Here is a 17,718-nt window from a genome sequence, read left to right as displayed (position 1 = left end):
CGTTCACAATTTCGTGAGCGCAAGCAATAAAACCCAAAAAAAATCAACAATATAATTACTCTTTTTGAATGATACAAAAATAACCAATTTTGAACAATTACAAAATTTAGTTTCTTCTTTCAAGAAATATCGAACGCTTTATTCAGAGTATCCAAATCCCGATTATCCACGGCCGTTCGCAAATCCGTTCTATTTAGAAGCGAAATGCACATCCTCAGCGTGGACCATATTGTGTCCGACATCTGTGACATGGCTGGTGAATTCTTTACGTCGCGCCCTCTCGCTTGTTGATTCAGGGCTGTGAGGAAGTGTTCTGCTGCCTCTCTACAATAACACATTGATAATAAAATCGCACTGTTCGGAAATTTAACGCAAAACGTCACCTGTAGGCTCTTAAATTAATACAAATAATCCCCACGTTGTACCGCGCTCTTATGAAGCCCGGTTCTAGATTTAAGGCATGGTGATATGCATCTACCGCTTCTTCCGACTTCGAACCGTTGGCCAAAGTCGCTCCTAATCTATTCCATAGTTTGGCATCCTTAAACGAACTTTGTACCACAACATTCAACCCAAATACCAAAACTCACGTCATATTTTACCGACAACGCCGACCGGAAACAATCCGCTGCTTTCTCGTATTCCCCTGATAAATTAAATAGAACACCTAGGCCACACTGTACTTCGTAATCAATGTCCACAGGTTGCCGTAAAGCAGCTTTTATGTACAGATCTTGGATCATTTGTTGCTGATTTCTGTCATTGAACAAAGTTTAAGTCACAACAGTCGAGACTCGCACAGGTGTGTTACGTGTGTTAACAGAAAAGCTAAGCTTCATTAACTCAACTAGGTTAGTTTTTTAGTGCAAATGTGTGTGATTTCGTAATGAAACGTGTGAAAGCCAAAAACTAACGCACGCACTTTCGTGCTTGCGTGGGTAATCGGCTATCGAAACATCGTGACAACCATAGAACAAACGTTAGTAATTGTAACTGATTTTTTTAGTAATTAAGCGACATGCGCACACCATCACTTACGGCTGTAAAAAGCTTGTAACTTGCCCAGTCATTTGAAAATCAGATGGGACCAGATCGCTATATTTAGGATTATTGGCTAACCATTTCAGCAACATATATCCCGCTTTGCTGTAATAGCTCTCGTTTGTGTAACAAACAGCTAAAGCCATGATAGCTGTCAGATTGTTGGGCTCCAACTCGAGGCATTTTTTTAATGCTGGGATGGCGTTATTGTCCTGGAAACATTCGTAAGAATAACGACTGTGATTTCGAACAACGCGAAAAACGAACCTGTTCATTTTCAGCTTGCGTTTTCCCTAGCAATAGCCACGCTTCGCTATTTTCCGGATCTTGTTTGACGGCTGCCTCGAAACACAGGACAGCCGAAGGCAAGTCTCCGTCTTCTAGTAACTTTTTGCCTCGTTGGAGCGGGTCGGGAACGTCGAACATGGGGTTATCTTCAGAAAATGTGTAATCTTTTTTGGGACCTGAGTAATATGATTCAAATTCGGATAACCAAGGACTGTCGCTCGTTTCTCCGCCGTCGAGGGTTTGCTTGAGCTCCTCTTGTAGGTTGTCCCAGAATTTTGAATTGAATTCGTCTTCTAAAAATCCGTTTCATTTTTAAATTGTCTAAATTGTCGAAGCATGCAGCTGAATTAGGTTGGTAACACGTTAGTAACCAAATGACAGCTTGACCACGGCCAACTGTATTAATACATATGGCCATCCCAATTCGTATAAACAGTTGATTCTTTGACGTTTCCAGAATCGTTAATCAGGCAACGACATCTGTTGAGTGCAATTATGAACTTGGTTGGCAAATAATTGTCAAAATGACGTTTTAAAATATCACGTTTTTCTGAAAGTGTAGATAATGGCACAAGAACATTAATGATATTACTCATATTATTTAGTTTTGAAATAAGATAGATATATTTTTACAAAACGAAAATTATTTAACAAAAAGGAAGGTACATATTCATAATTTTAAAACTTTTCTGCTGGTGGGTTAGTTACAGATCGTTATTTTCTTCAACCAGTCTGTTTGTTCCAAACAAATATTATCAATAACTGGTTTCACCGTTGCTCGAATCACACCCACCCACCCTCTATTTTCTTAGGAATATGTTATTTACTAAAATCAGTTTTTTTGTTAGCAAACACTAGCCCCGCCCACCCGCCCTCTCTTACCTTGTAGGATATGTCATTTGCCACCGTGAGTCTTACCTTAGCAAGTCCTAGCCCCGCCCACCCGCCCTCTAGTTTCTTGGAAGGTATGTGATTTGCCAAAATCAGTATTATCTTAGCAAGTACTATATTGTATATTGAAGTGGCAAAATAAATTATTAAACAATAATTAAATACTACTTGCTAAGATAATACTGATTTTGGCAAATCATATACCTTCCAAGAAAATAGAGGGTGGGTGGGCGGGGCTAGTATCTGCTAAGATAAAACTGATTTTCGTACTTTTGACATTTTCAACTATTTTTCAACTATTTCAGAAAATTAGTTGAAGACATTTTTTTGTAATTTCCAAAAATTTTTTATCCGAAACAGTTAAAAGACGATCTGATCCAACGGGAAATAGTTGGCTTATAGATAATTTTTCGCAGATTACGAATCTAAAATATTTTTCACGATTTGTCTTCAAATAACTGAGAAATGCGAGAAAAGGAGTCCAAAAATTCCCAACATTTCCAAAAAATTTTAAACCGTTCCAAATGGCTTTATTTGAGAGGAAAACATTGACTTTCTAGTTTTATAGAATACTAATCGCAAATTTACCTTATGAAATACTAGCCCCGCCCACCCACTCACCCTCCATTCTCTTAAAGAGTATGTCGTTTGCCAAAAATTGCCTTATTTAAGCAAGTACTAGCCCCACCCAGCCACCCTGTACTTTCTTAGGGATGTTTTTTACTGAAATCAGTTTTTTTCTTAGCAAATACTAGCCCCGCCCACCCGCCCTCTCTTACCTTGTAGGATATGTCATTTGCCACCGTTAGTCTTACCTTAGCAAGTCTAGCCCCGCCCACCCGCCCTCTAGTTTCTTGGAAGGTATGTGATTTGCCAAAATCAGTATTATCTTAGCAAGTACTATATTGTATATTGAAATGGCAAAATAAATGATTAAACAATAATTAAATAGTACTTGCTAAGATAATACTGATTTTGGCAAATCACATACCTTCCAAGAAAATAGAGGGTGGGTGGGCGGGGCTAGTATTTGCTAAGATAAAACTGATTTTCGCACTTTTGACATTTTCAACTATTTTTCAACTATTTCAGAAAATTAGTTGAAGACATTTTTTGTAATTTCCAAAAATTTTTTGTCTGTAACAGTTAAAAGACGATCTGACCCACCGGAAAATATGTAGTTGACGAAACCGTTCCAAATGGCTTTATTTCAGAGAAAAACATTGAGTTTCTAGTTTTATAGAATACTAATCGCAAATTTACCTTATGAAATACTAGCCCCGCCCACCCACTCACCCTCCATTCTCTTAAAGAGTATGTCGTTTGCCAAAAATTGCCTTATTTAAGCAAGTACTAGCCCCACCCAGCCACCCTGTATTTTCTTAGGGATGTTTTTTACTGAAATCAGTTTTTTTCTTAGCAAATATTAGCCCCGCCCACCCGCCCTCTCTTACCTTGTAGGATATGTGATTTGCCACCGTTAGTCTTACCTTGGCAAGTACTAGCCCCGCCCACCCGCCCTCTAGTTTCTTGGAAGGTATGTGATTTGCCAAAATCAGTATTATCTTAGCAAGTACTATATTGTATATTGAAATGGCAAAATAAATGATTAAACAATAATTAAATAGTACTTGCTAAGATAATACTGATTTTGGCAAATCACATACCTTCCAAGAAAATAGAGGGTGGGCGGGCGGGGCTAGTATTTGCTAAGATAAAACTGATTTTCGCACTTTTGACATTTTCAACTATTTTTCAACTATTTCAGATAATTAGTTGAAGACATTTTTTTGTAATTTCCAAAAATTTTTTGTCTGTAACAGTTAAAAGACGATCTGATCCAACGGAAAATAGTTGGCTTATAGATAATTTTTCGCAGATTACGAATCTAAAATATTTTTCACGATTTCTCTTCAAATAACTGAGAAATGCGAGAAAAGGAGTCCAAAAATTCACAACATTTCCAAAAAATTCTAAAACCGTTCCAAATGGCTTTATTTGAGAGGAAAATATTGACTTTCTAGTTTTATAGAATACTAATCGCAAATTTACCTTATGAAATACTAGCCCCGCCCACCCACTCACCCTCCATTCTCTTAAAGAGTATGTCGTTTGCCAAAAATTGCCTTATTTAAGCAAGTACTAGCCCCACCCAGCCACCCTGTATTTTCTTAGGGATGTTTTTTACTGAAATCAGTTTTTTTCTTAGCAAATATTAGCCCCGCCCACCCGCCCTCTCTTACCTTGTAGGATATGTCATTTGCCACCGTTAGTCTTACCTTAGCAAGTACTAGCCCCGCCCACCCGCCCTCTAGTTTATTGGAAGGTATGTGATTTGCCAAAATCAGTATTATCTTAGCAAGTACTATATTGTATATTGAAATGGCAAAATAAATGATTAAACAATAATTAAATACTACTTGCTAAGATAATACAGATTTTGGCAAATCACATACCTTCCAAGAAAATAGAGGGTGGGCGGGCGGGGCTAGTATTTGATCCAACGGAAAATAGTTGGCTTATAGATAATTTTTCGCAGATTACGAATCTAAAATATTTTTCACGATTTGTCTTCAAATAACTGAATCTAAATGTTACCCTTTTTAAAAAACTTTCTAAAACCACCGTTTTTAAACTCTAAAAAGACATGTCAACAAATGTGTAATCTGCTCCATCCTTCTTTGGACCAAAATCCATTATTTTGTTGCTTGGAACATAAATCAAGAGTTTGTGATATAATTATTCGAGCAACAGTGAAACCAGTTATTGATAATATTTGTTTGGAACAAACAGACTGGTTGAAGAAAATAACGATCTGTAACAAACCTACCAGCAGAAAAGTTTTAAAATTATGAATATGTACCTTCCTTTTTGTTAAATAATTTTCGTTTTGTAAAAATATATCTATCTTATTTCAAAACGAAATAGTAGGAGTAATATCATTAATGTTCTTGTGCCATTATCTACACTTTCAGAAAAACGTGATATTTTAAAACGTCATTTTGACAGTTATTTGCCAACCAAGTTCATAATTGTACTCAACAAATGTCGTTGCCTGATTAACGATTTTGGAAACGTCAAAGAATCAACTTTTTATACGAATTGGGATGGCCATATGTATTAATACAGTTGGCCGTGGCTTGACTAAATCCAAGCGCACGAAAAAATTTATTAAACTGAAAATATCTTACAAAGTAGAAACGACGCGATTGATACATTTTAGGCACAAACAGATAGGGATTTGTCTTGTCGCTTCAAATTGCTTTGAGCGCGCACCACGTATACCACACTGAAAATACAAAAGTTACTACTACCACGTTTTTGTTTGATCTAGTGATCAAGCACGTCAGCGCCTCTTACGACAAAATCATAAATTTTCACTCCAGAAACGTCAAACGTCAAAGTTCAAAACAAAAAGCGAATTTTCTTATCAATCAAATACTCCTTATCACCACGCTACTAGACTTGCAAAATCAAAACAGTAGTAAATAATCCCATTTTCATTATTCAGCAATAAAACTAATCCCCAAATAAACACAAAAATCAATTCTCACCGTAATCCTTCCCCCATTTTTTACTTATATTCTCGACCTCTGCTTCGTTATTATTTTGAAGAAACTCTTTACTCCAAGATTCGGCCTCTGCTTCAGTCAACCTCCCATCTTCCAAATTAACGTCGCCATCGCCAACTTGTCGCATGAACCTCATAAACTAAAAAAACTTGTACTGAGCGCACACAACAAAACTCTTTAACAAACCTTCGAATAAACAAACTTTGGATCTTCCACATCATCCACTAGTTCTTGGGCGCTCTGCTGCGCCTCGTTCATCCTACTCGGGCCTGGTACCCCATCCTGAAAACACTCACCACCCCACTCGTCCTGGAACGTATTACTCTGCTCCTGCGACGAAATCTCTGCCCAAATCGCCTCGTTGTTTACGTTATCCTTCAAAATAACCTTCAAGTCATGACAAAGCAAAAATCTACTCACAGTTACGTGAAAGACTTTCCCATCTTCTATGTACTGCAAGGCCCAGGCATCGTCGTGAATCTGGTCCTTGATGGTGGAGGCCGGGATGGGGGGCACGGCCGATCGTTGCGACTCGATTTCGTGCATCTCTCGCATCAAATCTACAAGAACTCGGTTAATGGGGGATGGAAAGGTCGGGGGGCGCGTACCGTCCATGCGGAAGCTCTGGGGCATCGTCTTGGTCTCCTGCAGGAACTGCTCAACCAATTGGTCCGAACTGCTGGGGAAGGCATGGCCGTGGGCCTCCGCGAAAGCGTGATCGTGGGTGATGTGCGACGTCAAACGGGCGAGGGGGTTTTTCTGCCCGCACTCGGCTTCTGTCAAGGGGTTGAATGCCATTTTCTGAGAATTTGGGAGGGTTTCTAAACGGAAAACATTTTGTCAAAACAAGTTCCGAAATTGACGTTTGTCACTCGGTCCGCGACCTTGGACTTTAGGCACCAGCGCAGGGGCGCCAACGAGCGCTTTTCCCCCAAGCCTGCGCTCAAATCAATTCAAATCGTCCAATTATCCGAAAATTGCGACGACTAATTATTATACAAGAGCACGAAATTGTGACGACTGGTCATTTTGTGTGTGATTTGTTACATTGTCGGACTCGGCGGGTACCACTTAGTGTGTTTTACGACCCGTAGTGGTACCGTCTAGTGACAAATCTGTCGTCCGCCATTTATAAACTTTTCTTGTTTATTTAATCAATAAAAAGATGTGATTTCCGTTGAAAATTGTTACTGTTTAATAAAACGTTGTTAGTTGTTGAATATGAACGAAGTTATTAAATTGACTGACGAAAACAACAACATTCACAAGTCGTTAATTGACTCGTTCGACAGGTAAGCACGAAGTCACTTGTTGCGCTTATTATCCCAGGCGAAAACGCTCTTTTTGTGATTTTTAACCCATTTTACGCCCTACTTATCTCCCTAAACAACAAAAAATCAATGCATTCTTCGTCCCATGCGGGCTCGCACGTGAAAATAGTGCCCGCATATGCGTGCTCCCATTGATTATTTGATACAGAAAGTAATGATTTAATTGGGTTTCAGCGAACCGGGCTACTATTATCAAGTAATTCGTTCGATGCTTACTCCGGGACACGAAACTGAGCTTATCTACTGGCTGAAGAGCTTCGGTTTGATTCCCAACACTCAGATTTGCAATAACGCGAAAGTTAATGAAGATTGTAATAAAGTGATGGAGTGGATTCCAGTGAAAACCATTGACTATTACCAGTGGAAATGCAAGAACTGCTGCGAGAAGAAGAGCATTAGAGAGAACTCGGTTTTTCAGGATGTGAGGTGTAATTTTAAGAACTCGATTCGGATATTGCTGGGGTGGTGCAAGGGGTATGATGTGGACACCATGGCCAACATTCTAGGTAAAAAAATGACTCAGTTGAAGTATTGTGTTACTAAAAAAACTCCTGTTTATTGCTAACTTAACAGATTATGGATAAGTGAGGTAAAATGCGTGTTCTAACTGAAAATATTTAGATTTTTGTTTTTTGACTTGTCGATTTATTTAGGTGTTAAGAAACAAACCGTGAAGGTGATGTACAGTGTGGTTGCCGCAACGGCGCGAAAACACCTCAAATCCAATCAAACCAATAAGAAAATAGGAGGACCAGGGGTTATAGTCATCATAGATACATACCCAGAAGGGTGTACCAATAGCGCACGACCAATTCAAGCCAACAGACCCATATTATGTATAGCTGAAGTTAAAGTAAGCACGTTTTATTAAAAAAAAATCGGTATTAAAGTATAATTTTAGAATATTCCTCCAACCTACTGGTTTGAAGCTTTAAATCGCCACAACAGAAACAACCAGGACCAAATCCAAGCAATCAAAGATCACGTACTGAAAGTAATCAAAGATGTTGTTCTTCCAGGTTCAATTTTAGTGACGCGACAGGACTCCACCTTTTGTTCCTACTTTGATTTTCAATCTCTAAGACACTTGTACCCAACTGTAGTTAGTGTGGAAGGTCTGGAAAGGCACAACTCCGAGAATCAAAATATTTTTCCGAATTTAGAGGTAATTTGGAAGTTGGCTCTAAACGTGTGCGAGGAAGCGCAGTTTTTTGGTTACGACCAAGTGCCTAATTTTTTGATTAGCCAGATGTGGCATTCACGTTTCGGGAGTGAGGCGTTTGAGATGCTCCTCAATCGCCTCACGGATATGCAATAATTCGTTAGAATGGATATTTTTATGGGAAAATAATTTTTCGCAGCAATAATTGTTTGTTTGGTGCTTGCTGTACACGTGTTGTTTTTATGATATTAACAGTTTTGATATTTGCAGACACTTTTTGCAAAAGCACGATTTTTAGTTGGTTATCAGATCAATTAAGTTTGATGAAATTTTAAATATGTTAAATTGATATTAGCACACAGGTTTATGTTACAAAGGATGCGCCATTTTATGATTAAACAAAGTTTATTAGTATTAGAAAAAATATATACAAGAAATATATTGGAAATAATACATTAATTCTGTGCAAATAAAATGTTGTAAATTGAATTACAAGATTCTTCTTCGTTTGAGTACTCCTCTTTGCCTTTAATTGTAGATAAATAGTTTTCTAGTATTTCTTTTGCGTTGAGTTTGTTCTGCCTGCACTCGTAAATCGCACTTGGGTTGTCTTCAATCAATTTCAAGAGTAATCCCAGAACGTGTTCATCACTACCTCTAGGTTCAACTTTGATTAAAGAAAACAACACCGGAATGTACCCGACAAAAATTAACCTACTCTTAAAATTCGGTTGCGAGCTGCACAAAGCTTGCAACAAGAAGCAAATTTTAATATTAATTTTCTCCTCGTTCCTCTGCAGCGCCTTGAAAAATATTTGCACTCCTTTGTACTGAATCAACTGCGCGCACCCACTGGAATTCTGTCTCACGATACAACTAATTGCATACAGCGCCTTCACGACAACCGCAACCTCACCATCGTTCTCCACAAGATCCACCAACACCGGCATAATCCCATTCTCCAAAACCACCCTCTGGCAATACGGATTATTCTGACACAACTCCGCCAACAAATTACACACTTCAGCCCTCACTTTGGGGCTCTTACACCTCAAACACGGCCCCACGATCACAAAACCCCCGATTTTGTGAAAATCGTTGGCCGTGTCTACGTCGCAAACGTGGTCCGAAATTGTATCCAAAGCCACCCTATACTGACAATCGTCGCCCCCTTCTTCCAAAGCATCCACGTTCTCGAGGATTTTTATCTGTTTCAGGAGAATCTCGATGACGTCGATGGTAAGCGAGTGCAAAGCCTGCTCCAGGAACTTGCGCCGGGCTTCGTCCATGGGCTGGACGTGGGGCTCGTGGGGGGCGTCCTCGGCTTTCGTGGCGTCCATAGCGAATTTCAGGAGGCCCTGCAGACTGGTGGGTTGGCGCGGCTGCGGAACTTCGGCCGCGTCGGCGACTGGGGCTTCGGGGGGCGCGCACAGCATCCCCGCGATTTCGGGCTTATTCTCAGGAGCGGACATCGTACTACACAGAATGGAATGACTAACACTGACGAATTTATATACTGAGTCGCGTTTCGGGAACAATCTCGAACTTTCGATGATTGAGGTTAGGTTTTTGCAATGACAGACAGTGTGGTGCCCTCTTGCGGATAAATTGACAACTACGACATTGCAGATATTGATTATTGATTAAATATAAACATTTGTATATAGATGTATTTAATCAATAATAACTATTTCAGATATGTATCTTATACATACACAATAAAAATTTAAACAATTAGTTAATTTTTTTGTAGAAAATTCAACAAATTCAAGTACTAGTGGCGCCCTCTGCGTCCGCAACTGATGTGACGTTTGCACTGGGACTACTATGTTAAATTAATATTTTAATTTCGTTAATTATACACGGTGGACTTATTAATTGTCAAAAAGATATACAGTAATTTTGATTTTTGGAAAAAAAGTGCAAAAAGATCCAGGTCTAGCTGTATTGATTGGGCTGTCACAAAGTTCCCACTCCCAGACGCGATCCCACTACTGAACGACACGGGGACTTTTGGCTGTTGGGTTTCCCCCCTGACCCGGTTCGCCCCTCCTTAGCCGACCTGGACACCCCGAGCTCCCCCAGGGTACCCATATCGATGCCGATCTTAGTGTGGACATCCAGTCAACGTAAGACGCTTTGCAACAGAACTCCCAACCTCAAACCATCCACTGAACCCGACCTCCAAGAAGCTGGATTACAGGAGTGCGCCACGCTCCCGGTCGAACTTTGTAGCAACATATCGGAAATATAAGCTACACATTGGGTTATACAAATACGAAATATAACTGGTATATTATTTTTAAATAGTACCTCTGTATTATTACTGCAATTTGATGCAGTAATTAATAATAATCATAGTTAATAAGTGCGTTTTCGCAATAGGCAAGTTGACGGATTGATGTATGTTGGGTTGCCTATGCACACAATTGTGCTTTTATGTATTAAAACAAAAATAACATAAATAAATTGATACAAACTGAAGACTGGCTTGTGTTTATGTCTTTCCTTTTCCTTTTATAACATTAAGCAAGAAACGAACCAAAAAAAAGGGTTTATTTCGGAAAGTTCACGAAATACAAAAATAATTAAAACAATATAATAATTTAAAAACGCTCCAGTTTGACGACCTCTCATCCACTAAATAAAGCCCTGACGGAAACAGATTGAGACATGTTTATTTTTTGAACAATATTTCCGGTGCTCTTTTCGGTCGAAATTTTCGAATTTCAAGCTAGCTCGGTCCCAAAATTGTGAATCTGGAAGCAGTAGAAAACTGTGTGAAATTGTCATAATCATATATCTATCAACAAAAAATGTTTCTGTTCATTAAATAATGCTAAAGATATTTACAACTGTCCTCAATAAATAACTTAACACTAAAATATGTTCTATTTAAACGCAAAATACAGTCTAGGCAAAATGCAGACGTAAAAAAACTGTCAGGTGTGGGATTCGAACCCACGCTCTCTTTCGAGAAAAGCAGCTTAATCTGGCGCCTTAGACCACTCAGCCAACTTGATTATACTAAATTGTGTTATTTATAAATCCGTACTTTCCTGTTAACAAACGTTTTAAAGTTATGGGAAAGTTTATCCTCTTTCAAAAATGATGAATATATCTAAAATATGAACAATATTAAAAAAAAATCCAAATATTGTGAAAGTCCTAAATATTCTAATCTATTCAAACGTTTTAAGAGTTTCGAGGACGCCAAAACCTCTAAGGACTGCTATAGAAGCGGACCATTTAAAAATTCTGATTAAAAAATTCCGAAGATTCCACAAAGTCTAGATATTTAAAATTGAAAAGATGCTAAAAATCCTAAAGATCTAAAAATGTTTAAAATTCTAGAGACGCTGAAGTGATTCTTAAGATTCTAGTACAGGTTCTAAAGATTCCAAAGTCTCCAATGATTCGAAAGATTCAGAAAGAATTTAAAGACTCTAAGGACTCAAAAGTTAGATTTTTAAAAATGTGTTTCAAATATTTCAAAAGTTCTAAAGGTTCTAGAGAAATTCCAAAGATCTTTGGATTCTAAAACTTGTAAAAATCGGGAGAATTCTTAAAAGGCCAAAGATTCTAACGATTTTAGTATTTTTACTGACTTGAAAGATTCCATAGGTTTAAAAACTTCCAAAGATTCTAAAGATTCCAGCTTATCATAAGACCTTAAAGATTCCATACACTAGAAATTGCGAATTGTAAAGACACTAAAGATACTAAATAAACTATGGTTCTAAAGTTTTAAATACAAGAAAGATCTGAGAAAATCTTAAAAATTTTAAAAAACCTGGAGGTAATGATTCTAGAAATTGTAAAAATTCTAAACTTTATAAAATTTCTAGTAATTCCAAACTATCTTAAATTTTCAAAGATTGGAAAATCTCTAAAGACTAAAAACTCTAAATACTCTAAAGACTCTAAGATTCTAAAGATTTTAAAGACTCTAAAGGACCTTAAAAATTCTAAAGACTCCAAGAGCTCTAAGGACTCAAATGGTAAAAAGTGTGTAAATGTTTCTTTTCAAATATTTCAAAGATTCTAAAAGGTTTAGCAAATTCTAAAAATCCAAAGATTTTAAACTTGTCAAAATCACGTAAACTCTTAAAATGCCAAAGATTTTAAAGATTCCAAAAACTCTAAAGAAAACAAAAATCATAAAAATCTAAAAATCTTTTTTTAAATTTTATAAATCTTAAAAACGCTAGAGGTCTTGAACACCCTAATTATTGTCTTACAAATCTTAGGGATTGTAGAGATTCTAGAGATTTCAAAAATCTCAGAGATTCTTGAAGTATTTAAATTTTGGAAAATCTTGAAAAATTTAGAAAAAAATGAAAATCTGTAATAGTGAAAAATTGCCAAATTGAAAAACTGATGCAAACCGAAAAATTGAAGGAACGAAAAACTGAAAATTTTGGAAGTCGAGAAATTGTAAAATTGAGAAATCAAAAATAAAAAACGAAAAATCTAAAGAATCGAAAAAGTGAAAAATCAAAAAAAAATATGGATTATGAAATAGAAATATTTAAAATTAAAGAAATTTTAAAAATCGGAAGACTGGAAATCCAAAAACTGCAAAGTGAAAAATTTAAAAATTGATAAGCTACACATTGGGTGATATAAATACGAAATATAACTGGTATATTATTTTTAAATAGTACCTCTGTATTATTACTGCAATTTGATGCAGTAATTAATAATAATCATAGTTAATAAGTGCGTTTTCGCAATAGGCAAGTTGACGGATTGATGTATGTTGGGTTGCCTATGCACACAATTGTGCTTTTATGTATTAAAACAAAAATAACATAAATAAATTGATACAAACTGAAGACTGGCTTGTGTTTATGTTTTTCCTTTTCCTTTTATAACATTAAGCAAGAAACGAACCAAAAAAAAAAGGGTTTATTTCGGAAAGTTCACGAAATACAAAAATAATTAAAACAATATAATAATTTAAAAACGCTCCAGTTTGACGACCTCTCATCCACTAAAAAAACCCCTGACGGAAACAGCGTCGCCATAAACCCCATCTCCGCAATAAAACTCACTCCGGGCACGAGGCTGCACAAACCCGCCAAAACCGAAAACCACCCCCAGCGGTCGGCGGGACGGAGACGGCCTGCCTCCGGGCGTTCGTAAGACAGAGACGCGCATGCAGTACGTGAGTGATCGATAAAAAAATTATCAGCGTACGCTTGCGCTTGTTGATTTCGTTGCCCACAAGTTCAGTTGTAAGCTGATGAGCTGAGAGGGTATTTCCCACCCAAGAGCTTTCCTGCTGGTCGCTGGCGGTAGTTGCTTCATACACACAACAACAAACGAGTGGAGTGGAACAGTTCGTTAGATTCGTTGCAGTACGGTGCACCGCTTTCGTCGCGTTAGTGATTGTGTTTCTTTGTGTCTAGTTTGGGAAAAGCTTGTGTGAGCTTTCGCGGATAATCAGGGGTGAGTTCGTTTAATTTAATTGGAAGGGTCGTTGTTTTGTTACTATTTGAGCGTAAGGCACTTTTTTACGTTGTAGTGAAAAAAGTGCGGTGAGTCCGTGCGATAACGATGTTTGTGCCACTGTGTCAGAGAAATTTTTACTATAGCGCTTCCGCGAAAACGCATTTTTGTTGATATAAGCGGTGACTGATAAAGATGAATGGTAGTTTTATGCGAGGATAAATCGGAGCGACGACTTCACCTTCGCGATTGTTATGTTTTATGTCTTTGTTTTTCCCTCTTTTCGTTTTTTATGTTGATATAAAAATGACGACCTTCCATTTCGTATGATTGTTGCATTATGTAAATATGTGGGACGGGCAGATGCATCCGAATGTGGAGCTTTCGGGGTGGATGAAATTTTTATGGGTCGAGTGGCGCCAGAGACAATCTAGGCTATGACGGGATGAAGATGATTATTTGAATTAATTGGTGTTTGGGGGATTGTGTACGGGTTATGGATTTTAAAATTCATGTATGGAAAAAACTGCAACTACAGTGAATGTTTAATCTTAAACAGCAACATAAAATCGGAGTTTATAGTCGCACGATTCATCCTCAATGCGCTTTTTACGCCACCTTTCCACATTACGATTTTATGAATTTCGTGTCTTGCTCTATCACCTCTGTATACTTTTTCTATGTACTAACAGCTTTGAGAAATTATTTTTATACTTGTTTCGTGCCTCGTGAAAAGACTGATGGTTATCACTAATTAGTGTCTACAACGAACGAATGACTTTAATTTCATTGTCTGTTTCAATTAAATGAGTACTGAAAGTGATCCACACCGGAGAAAACCTCTAGAAACACATTACTGTTCAAAAGAACTATAGAAATATTTTCAAAATCACTAAAGCGAAAAAAAAACTAGTTTGAGTTGGCTGCGATACTACCTTTATTATTGGTATTAAAAATGACATATTTGTCCCACTAAAATTGATGATTTTTTAAATTGATTTTGCTTTAGGGACAAGGAAGGTTCCGTCAAAAGTGGGATTTATAAACTTGCTGTTGACGTTGAAGTTGCTATTCCCACTGACGTTGCTTTTGAGTGTCGTGAATAAAGCCAAAAATTAGGCCCCACCCATTCCCGCTCCGATCTCAATTCTCAATTGTGATGAATTTTTCATTTGTTGTCAGATCGAGGGGCGGGGCTCAATTGCAAATTCGTGTAAAGAAATAAAAATCATGTTTTTGAGTATCGTGTTATTCAAAGAATGAAAGAATACATGTATATTACGACAAAATTAAAGCCAAAGATTACGCCCCACCCATACTTGCCTTGCAGTTTTTATTCGTTGATAGACATAGGGGCGGAGTCTAATTGCAAAATCCATATTTACTTACAAAAGTGGACCATTTTGAACGTGTATATTTTCCCTTTGTTTCTTAATACACATGGTACTCTTTGAACAACACGATACTCAAAAACAGTTTTTAATTTTTTGTAAAGAAATAAGTATTTTGCAGTTAAGCTCCGCCCACTTGCTTAACGGTGAATAAAAAAAATCATCAGAATTGAGACCGGGTGGGTGGGCGGGGCTTCTATTTTTGCTTTTTTTCTTAATATACATAGCCATTTTTTCACAACAAGAAACTTAAAACATGTTTAAAATGGAAAATTCAAAATTGTATAAGGAAATATCGATTTTGTAATTAGGCTCCGCCCCATAATTGCAAAATCCATATTTCCTTGCAAAATGTACCATTTTAACCATGTTTTAAGTTTCTTGTTGTGAAAAGATGGCTATGTATATTAACCACCCACCCGGTCTCAATTCTGATGATTTTTTTTAGTCGTCGAAAGCTGAGGGGCGGAGCTTAATTGTAAAATCCTTATTTTTCTACGAAAAATTACCATGTGAAATATGTTCTCAAGTCATAGTGTTATATAAAAAAAACTAAATGTATTAATTAAAAAAGAAAACCAAAAAAGAAGCCCCACCCATGCGTCTCGATCTCAGTCGTGACGAATTTTTTATTCGTTGTCAAACCGAGGGGCGGAACGCAATTGCAAAATCAATCTTTCCCTATACAAATTTACCGTTTTAGACATGTTTTAAGTTTCTTGTTGTCGAAATAAGTCTACACACATTAAGAAAAAAAGGCAAAATGTAGCCCCGCCCACCCGCCTTATCTCAATTGTGATGATTTTTTCTATTCGCCGTTAACCAAGTGGGCGGAACTTATCTGCAAAATACTTATTTCTTTAAAAGAAATAAAAATCATGTTTTTGAGTATGTGTTATTCGAAGAATGAAAGAATACATGTATATTATGACAAAATTAAAGCCAAAGATTACGCCCCACCCATACTTGCCTCGCAGTTTTTATTCGTTGATAGACGTAGGGGCGGAGCCTAATTGCAAAATCCATATTTCCTTACAAATGTGAACCATTTTGAACGTGGTTTAAGTTTCCAAAAATAAAAAAATCATCACAAATGAGTTGGGGTGGGTGGGTGGGGTTTATATTTTCCCTTTTTTTCTTAATACACATGGTACTCTTTGAACAACACGATACTCAAAAACAGTTTTTAATTATTTGTAAAGAAATAAGTATTTTGCAGTTAAGCTCCGCCCACTTGCTTAACGGTGAATAAAAAAAAATCATCAGAATTGAGACCGGGTGGGTGGGCGGGGCTTCTGTTTTTGCTTTTTTTCTTAATATACATGGCCATTTTTTCACAACAAGAAACTTGAAACATGTTTAAAATGGAAAATTTGTATAAGGAAATATCAATTTTGCAATTAGGCTCCGCCCCATAATTGCAAAATCCATATTTCCTTGCAAAATGTACCATTTTACCATGTTTTAAGTTTCTTGTTGTGAAAAAATGTATATTAAATAAAAAGGCAAAATATGTATAAACCCCGCCCACCCATTCGGTCTCTGATGATTTTTTTTTTATTCGTCGTAAGCCGAGGAGCGGAGCTTAATTGTAAAATTAAAATCCTTATTTTTCTACGATAAATTACCATATGGAATATGTTTAAGTAATCGTGTTAGACAAAGAAAACTAAATGTATTCATTAAAAATGAAAACCAAAAAAGAAGCCCCACCCATCCGTCTCGATTTCAAACGTGATGAATTTTTCATTCGTTGTCAGATCGTGGGGCGGAGCGTAATTGCAAAATCGATATTTCCCTCAAATTTACCATTTTAAACATGATTTAAGTTTCTTGTTCTGAAAAGACGACTAAGTATATTAAAAAAAAAGGCAAAATATAAGCCCCACCCACCCGCCCTATCTCAATTGTGATGATTTTTTTTTATTCGCCGTTAACCAAGTGGGCGGAGCTTAACTGGAAAGTACTTATTTCTTTACACGAAATTAAAAACATGTTTTTGAGTATCGTGTTGTTCAAAGAATACTATGTGTAGTAAGAAAAAAACAAGCCAAAAATCAAGCCCCGCCCATATCCTTCTCAAGGTCAATTGTGATGAGTTAGTAGTTCATTCGTTGTCAGACCGAGAGGCGGAGCCTAATTGGAAAATCCATATTTCCTTACAAAAGTGGACCATTTTGAACGTGGTTTAAGTTTCTAAAAATAAAAAATTCATCTCAAACGAGTTGGGGTGGGCGGGAGGGGTTTATATTTTCCCTTTTTTTCTTAATACACATGGTACTCTTTGAACAACACGATACTCAAAAACACTTTTTAATTGTTTGTAAAGAAATAAGTATTTTGCAGTTAAGGTCTGCCCACTTGCTTAACGGCGAATAAAAAAAATCATCAGAATTGAGACCGGGTGGGTGGGCGGGCTTTGTACATATTTTGCTCTTTTTTCTTAATATACATACTCGTTTTTTCACAACAAGAAACTTAAAACATGTTTAAAATGGAAAATTTGTATAAGGAAATATCGATTTTGGAATTAGGCTCCGCCCCATAATTGCAAAATCTATATTTCCTTGCAAAATGTACCATTTTAA

At 37.0% G+C, this 17,718-nt stretch overlaps 4 protein-coding genes across 7 annotated transcripts in view; 2 read left to right on the top strand and 2 right to left on the bottom strand.

The window, feature by feature from the left end:
- Window positions 1-38: 38 nt before the first annotated feature.
- LOC135136396 (peroxisomal targeting signal 1 receptor) lies at window positions 39-6,696 on the bottom strand. Of its 3 annotated transcripts, none has more exons than XM_064065646.1 (9): window positions 6,401-6,696; window positions 6,213-6,352; window positions 5,979-6,167; window positions 5,775-5,931; window positions 1,309-1,622; window positions 1,039-1,253; window positions 591-756; window positions 384-541; window positions 39-324 (listed from the first exon to the last, which is right to left on the bottom strand). In XM_064065646.1, exons 1-9 carry the CDS (start codon window positions 6,588-6,590, stop codon window positions 120-122), a joined length of 1,734 nt encoding a protein of 577 aa, XP_063921716.1. In that variant the 5' UTR covers window positions 6,591-6,696; the 3' UTR covers window positions 39-119. The 3 variants fall into 3 exon arrangements, with proteins under 3 accessions (XP_063921716.1, XP_063921718.1, XP_063921717.1); XM_064065648.1 differs by having other exon boundaries at window positions 1,063-1,253; XM_064065647.1 differs by having other exon boundaries at window positions 6,219-6,352.
- Window positions 6,697-6,917: 221 nt separating this feature from the next.
- On the top strand, window positions 6,918-8,774 carry LOC135136398 (uncharacterized). Its single transcript, XM_064065650.1, has 4 exons — window positions 6,918-7,084; window positions 7,298-7,629; window positions 7,777-7,976; window positions 8,025-8,774. Exons 1-4 carry the CDS (start codon window positions 7,014-7,016, stop codon window positions 8,439-8,441), a joined length of 1,020 nt encoding a protein of 339 aa, XP_063921720.1. The 5' UTR covers window positions 6,918-7,013; the 3' UTR covers window positions 8,442-8,774.
- LOC135136399 (hsp70-binding protein 1-like) lies at window positions 8,672-9,879 on the bottom strand. Its single transcript, XM_064065651.1, has one exon. It carries the CDS (start codon window positions 9,755-9,757, stop codon window positions 8,741-8,743), a length of 1,017 nt encoding a protein of 338 aa, XP_063921721.1. The 5' UTR covers window positions 9,758-9,879; the 3' UTR covers window positions 8,672-8,740.
- A 3,632-nt stretch (window positions 9,880-13,511) lies between these two features.
- Window positions 13,512-17,718, top strand: part of Corn (cornetto) — a 44,477-nt gene continuing 40,270 nt past the window's right edge. For both annotated transcript variants that reach the window (XM_064065580.1, XM_064065581.1), the window contains exon 1: window positions 13,512-13,739. The gene's annotated coding sequence lies outside the window, so the exon portion shown is untranslated. The remainder of the gene's footprint in view (window positions 13,740-17,718) is intronic.

Source organism: Zophobas morio, unplaced genomic scaffold (genome assembly GCF_036711695.1).
Source record: "Zophobas morio isolate AGI-343-1 ecotype UQ-CSIRO unplaced genomic scaffold, CSIRO_AGI_Zmor_V1 ptg000026l, whole genome shotgun sequence".
NCBI lineage: Eukaryota > Metazoa > Arthropoda > Insecta > Coleoptera > Tenebrionidae > Zophobas > Zophobas morio.
Note: the sequence above shows the minus strand (reverse complement) of the source record. Positions and strands in the feature narration are given on the sequence as shown.

What these genes read in the sequence shown, in the direction of transcription:
- LOC135136396 (XM_064065646.1), bottom strand. Translation starts at nt 6,590, where the DNA reads ATGGCATTCAACCCCTTGACAGAAGCCGAGTGCGGGCAGAAAAACCCC. An exon ending in GTTACAAGCTTTTTACAGCC is followed by an intron (nt 757 to 1,038) that starts GTAAGTGATGGT and finishes GTTCAATGACAG; the next exon opens with AAATCAGCAACAAATGATCC. An exon ending in ATTAATTTAAGAGCCTACAG is followed by an intron (nt 325 to 383) that starts GTGACGTTTTGC and finishes GTGTTATTGTAG; the next exon opens with AGAGGCAGCAGAACACTTCC.
- LOC135136398 (XM_064065650.1), top strand. Translation starts at nt 7,014, where the DNA reads ATGAACGAAGTTATTAAATTGACTGACGAAAACAACAACATTCACAAG. An exon ending in TTAATTGACTCGTTCGACAG is followed by an intron (nt 7,085 to 7,297) that starts GTAAGCACGAAG and finishes ATTGGGTTTCAG; the next exon opens with CGAACCGGGCTACTATTATC. An exon ending in CACCATGGCCAACATTCTAG is followed by an intron (nt 7,630 to 7,776) that starts GTAAAAAAATGA and finishes CGATTTATTTAG; the next exon opens with GTGTTAAGAAACAAACCGTG.
- LOC135136399 (XM_064065651.1), bottom strand. Translation starts at nt 9,757, where the DNA reads ATGTCCGCTCCTGAGAATAAGCCCGAAATCGCGGGGATGCTGTGCGCG.